Raw genomic sequence first — 5020 nt, 5'->3', positions numbered from 1 at the left:
GATTGCAGCACTTGCCCGGCACGGGAGACGCCGAGACGTGTTGGCATTGCTGAGGATGATGCGGGCCACCAGAGTGAAGCCTAACTCCTTCACCCTATCCACGATCCTCAAGGGCTGTGGTGGCGACTCCGAGGAAGCACAAGCACAAGTAGGAGCTTTGGTTCATGCGAGGAAGCTCCAAACCTACATGCTCAAGACCAGTCTGGACTCTGCGGATGTGACCGTTGGGAACTGCTGGTGGTCCGCCTATGCTCGATGCGGGGGGGGGGGGGGGGGGGGGGGGGGGGGGCAATGGCGTGGGTCGTGGCGAGCACGATGGTGCCCCGCAGGGATGTGCTCACGTACACGAGCTTGTCCAAGGGGCTGAACTAGATGGGCCTACCGGAGGGCTTTGGGCTTGATCCCCCGCATAAGCGAGGAGTGATGGTGAGAAGAGACGACCGAAGATATGAAACAAAAATAGAGGATATGTAGATCTACTAATGAGATCAATATTAATTCATTAGAAAATAGAGGATCTGCGGAGAAATAGAGAATCTGCAGATCCACCAAATATAAAGAATTTTAGGGTGTTGATTCACCCGGAAACAGAGATCGATAAATCGGCAATAGGGGTCTTCAAAGCTTCTAAACATAGCGATGAGAACCACAACAAAGGTAGAAGAGATGATGGCAGGTTACGTGATCGGTGGCTCTGATACCATGTTGAAATATTTGGAGAAGATAAGGAAAACAAAAGAAAAAAGAGAAAGAAAGAGAAAAGTGATTTTATTTCTCTGTTGCTTTATATTCGATACGTCTCAGGGGTTATATATACTAGTGTATAGACTCCATACATGAAAAATAATATAGGCTGATATGAGATTCACTAACAATGAAAAATATTATAAATAATACAGGTTGTCATATGATCCCTAAAATCACTCTAACAAGATTATGCTAACAAAAGAAACTAATATAGGTTGACACAGAATTACAGTGATAAAGAAAAAATATTATGAGTGATGCAGTTTGTTACGTGATCCTTAAAATTATTCTAACAATATTTATTTTACTTGGTATTGCTTATTGAATTATTTTTCTATTACTTACTGTGTGGCGGTTCGGAATTCTTATTAGGCTAGAAAAGCTAATATTCTTCCTTACATTGTTTTCAGAGTTGTAAGTTACATAGTACTTTGCTATGATTGAGATCACAGATGGAAGATATGAATAGATAGAGCATTCTTATTTCCGATAGGATGAATGAATATGAAGTGTTGTACAAAATTATTATTTGTTATAAATTGAGGTCAATTCTGTTCATAGATATTAAGGTTGTGATATGTTTTTCAGGCCTATCATATTTTTTAGAGCTCTATCTTAGAAAGTGTGCGGTCATATCACGTAGCTGACCTGATCGGTCGGTTCGGGGCGTAACATGTACAACAGAAAATAGATAGGTCTAGAACTAAAATAGCATTTTGTTAGGAGCTAATATCTTGCAAAATATACAGCATGGCACATTACTTTTGAAATTGTTCATTGTGTATCCATTTGATGCATAGGTAACAAACAAAATATATGTAGTATTATGTTGTTTATTAATTGCTTCACTAGTTAAGTATGTGTTCAGCTAACTAATTATTTTCTTCTCCTGAAACTAAATTAACTATTTTCTTCGATTTCAAATTTGTCAACTCTGAGCTGGTTCACCTTGTTCCATTCCAATGCTGTTTGTTTGGGTTCTTATATTCCAAATATGATTGAGTTGCACCCAAATTGGCCACTAATCCGAAACCAAAATTACCCTTATAGCTTGAGCGTATCTTTTGGCACTTGCTTGTGGCCTATTTTGGGCTTGGTTTTGGGGCACGTCATCCTGCAGATTCCTGTATTCAGCTGTAGTTGGATCAACTCCCCACCCCGAACTAGAGCCGTCGGTACTAAAGCGTTGCACTCACCGCCACCGTTATTACGCTCCAACCTAACAACAAGTTTTTCCAGGGAGAGACTGACGCAATGGAGTACAGTCGGCAGAAAAGTGGCGTGCAGTTATAAAATTTTAAATGAATGGGAAAAAGGTGAGCACGGACCACATCTGGGCCTCGGCATCTCCGTAACTTGGTGGTCCTATCCTCGGTTGGCTCCAGCTGGCCGCATCCGCACCCCTCCGCCGTCCGATCCTCTGTTCCCGCACGATCACGGTGAAAAAGAAGAAATACCCTCCCGAGTGCTCGACACGTATATACCGAGAACCACCGTGCAAGTACTTAAGGAGAAAAATCGAATCAGGATTGATTGCTGCCATTGGACACTGAACGAACGGCTCAAAGAGTTATAGCCTCGAAAGGGACGGCGATGGTGAGTCGTACAATTGGTGGACCTCATCTCAATGGTTATAACGGACGAGATGTCCTCGATATTTATTAAAAAATAAAACAAAATAAAAATACCATAAATATGTCGTTTCTAATTGCGACATGGACCTTGGGGGTGGGAGATATCGGGCCCACCGGATATATCATCCAAATACGACAAATTATGCTTAGCCGTTGGATTCCGTGGGGCCCGGCTGGATCGGACGGTCTGCTGGGTGAGAAGTTGGGGGCGGTGGGGGCAGTGAAGGCCCTAGTGGCGTGGGACAAGAGAAAAAGTGGGCCCCAGGAGAGAAAGAAGATAAAAGGAGGTCTTCGCTTGGGTTTCTTCTCTGTAATTGCGTGTGTTTTTAGGGGCGGAGCGAGGAGGGAAAGAAGAAGGCTGCAAGGTTTTTCTTTTTTGAATCGGCGCCTTGCTTTAGATCTTGATAAAAGGGAATGGATTCGAAGAAGCAGAAGAAGGAGTACGACGAGGACAGCCAGAGGGCCGACCTTAGAATGGCCGGCGGCTGCCGAGGCGGAGACAGCGGTCGCGCGGCGATGCCTGTCCACCACCGGTTGATCGTTCCCAAGCCGGAGACGATGGAGGTCATGGGGGCGTTGCCGATCCTCCGGCGGCCGTCCGGGCGGACCAAGGACCGGCATACCAAGGTAGAGGGCCGCGGGCGGAGGATCCGCATGCCCGCCGCTTGCGCAGCGAGGATCTTTCAGCTCACAAGAGAGCTCGGGCATAAGTCGGACGGGGAGACTATACGGTGGCTTCTCCAGCACGCTGAGCCCGCCATCATCGCCGCCACCGGGACCGGCACCATCCCCGCCATGGCCACCACCGTCGACGGCACCCTCAAAATCCCCTCCGAGGCCCCCTCCGCCACTGGGAGCACCACCTCCGCCGCGAGCGACGCCAAAGGGGAAGTATCCGCCGCGAAGCGGCCGAAGAAGCTCCAGCCCACGCGGGCGGCCGCGAACAGCGGCAGCGGCGTAGCAGCAGCATACTACCCGATTGCACCAGCAGACCCGCTACTCCATGGCGGCGGCGCTATTTCTATTTCGTCAGGGCTGGCCCCCATCGCGGTGGCGGGGCCGGCTGCGCCACCAGGGCTAGTGCCGATGTGCGCGGTAGGAAACACCGTTTGGGGGAGGGTAATACCGCCAGGAGCTCTCTGGATGCTTCCGCCCTCGTCGGCAGTTGCAGCAGGGCCGTCAAACCAGCAACCGCAGATATGGACGTTCCCATCGCCGTCGCAGATCATTAACCTCGTGGGGGGCAGACCGATTCCCACGGTGTTTCCCGGAGGCATTCCGGGGCTGAATCTTGACACCCCGGCGGAGGTCCACCAGCTGCCGGCGGGGGCCTCCGCCGACGGGAAGCTGAGCGATGACGGGGCCTCCTCCTCCACGTTACAGCTGTTGGGGGAGTCGGCGGAGACACAACTCGGCAAGGAAGCGACGGAAGAAGAACAACGGCAGCTGCCGGAGGAAGAAGAAGAGGAGGAGGAGGATCCGCTCTCGGAATCCAGCCCAGAAGACTAGGGTTTTCTCTTCTTTTTTTCTTTGTTTCTTTTTTAGGCAGAGTGAAAAATAAATAAAAAAAAAAGGACTTCTATTAAGCTGAGTAGAAGAGGCCATGGACGAAATATATTTGCACTTGTAATACTCAGCATCATTACCGGTGACGGTGGGACGCACGTGCCAACGTGAGTTCATAACTTTTTTCACTCTCTCCTTTGAGCTCCTTTCTGGGTCCAGGGGAGGTGGTCCCCACGTGCGGGTGAATGGGGTCAAAGGGCGCCGTGGACGGGGCCCTGGGTTCGGGGGTTGGCCGCCACCTATCGGTCATGTGATGGGTAGTCGGGCGCGGGGCCCACGAGGGGAGGGAGAACAGGTGGAGGGCGCCGCGTGGTAGGCCCGGGGAAGGGGACGGAAGGGGTGGGCCCTACTAGAGGGGTACACGCGACCGGTGGTATGCGCCGGCACGGTGGGGTGCCACGTGGACAAAGGGCGAACGTGGGGTTGCAAGGTTTGTTATTTTGACCTGTTTAAACTTTAATGACAAACTTTACTGTTACAATTAACTCTCTCTCATCAGATGCTTTGTATTTCTTTCTGGCTCTGATATTTTGTTCTACGTTATTATGCAGGGAAACGCGTTATCCTATTAAAATTTCTTTCCATACGGCTCCTTACAAAACATAATGGATATTGCAGTCGGATATCCTGTGCAAAGCACTTAAACTACGTTATCCCTGCAATCCATATGAGGTTCAAAACAGGTGAATTGGTCCTTGCAAAAATGATGGCTACTGCAGTACATGTCCTTTGGCAATAAATTAATTAACAACACACCAAGTTTGAATCCAGATGAATGGTTGCGTGGGTCTCACATGTGCACGAGTGCGGAGATTTGTAGTGGTTTTTCTTTATCATGGTCCTACAATTTGGTTCCGCGGCTCTTGCTTATCATGTTTGGTTTAAAGGAAGGCATACCTGTGGCGGGTGCATCTAGAAAAGTACCATATATTTTTATGAGGGACCATATATGCATGCCTTAGCAAAGGTAGTGGTAACAATCTAACCTTTCACAAACCGATATTCTCTTTCATAATACTTTGAAGAGAGACCATCGGCAAAAAGGTACATCATACTTTATCCAGTTTTTTTGA

The 5020-nt window shown here is 48.7% G+C and overlaps 1 protein-coding gene across 1 annotated transcript; it reads left to right on the top strand.

Annotated features, from left to right (window-relative positions):
- Positions 1–2542: 2542 nt before the first annotated feature.
- LOC103723651 (transcription factor PCF2-like) lies at positions 2543–4078 on the top strand. The gene has a single exon (XM_008814624.6). It carries the CDS (start codon positions 2796–2798, stop codon positions 3888–3890), a length of 1095 nt encoding a protein of 364 aa, XP_008812846.3. The 5' UTR covers positions 2543–2795; the 3' UTR covers positions 3891–4078.
- Positions 4079–5020: the final 942 nt, after the last annotated feature.

This window comes from Phoenix dactylifera, chromosome 16 (assembly GCF_051530095.1).
Source record: "Phoenix dactylifera cultivar Ajwa chromosome 16, Ajwa_hap1_PhDact_Kaust_v1.1, whole genome shotgun sequence".
Taxonomy (NCBI): Eukaryota; Viridiplantae; Streptophyta; class Magnoliopsida; order Arecales; family Arecaceae; genus Phoenix; species Phoenix dactylifera.
This window is presented reverse-complemented; position numbering and strand designations above follow the sequence as displayed.

Coding starts and splice junctions, on each gene's coding strand:
- LOC103723651 (XM_008814624.6), top strand. CDS start 2,796: ATGGATTCGAAGAAGCAGAAGAAGGAGTACGACGAGGACAGCCAGAGG.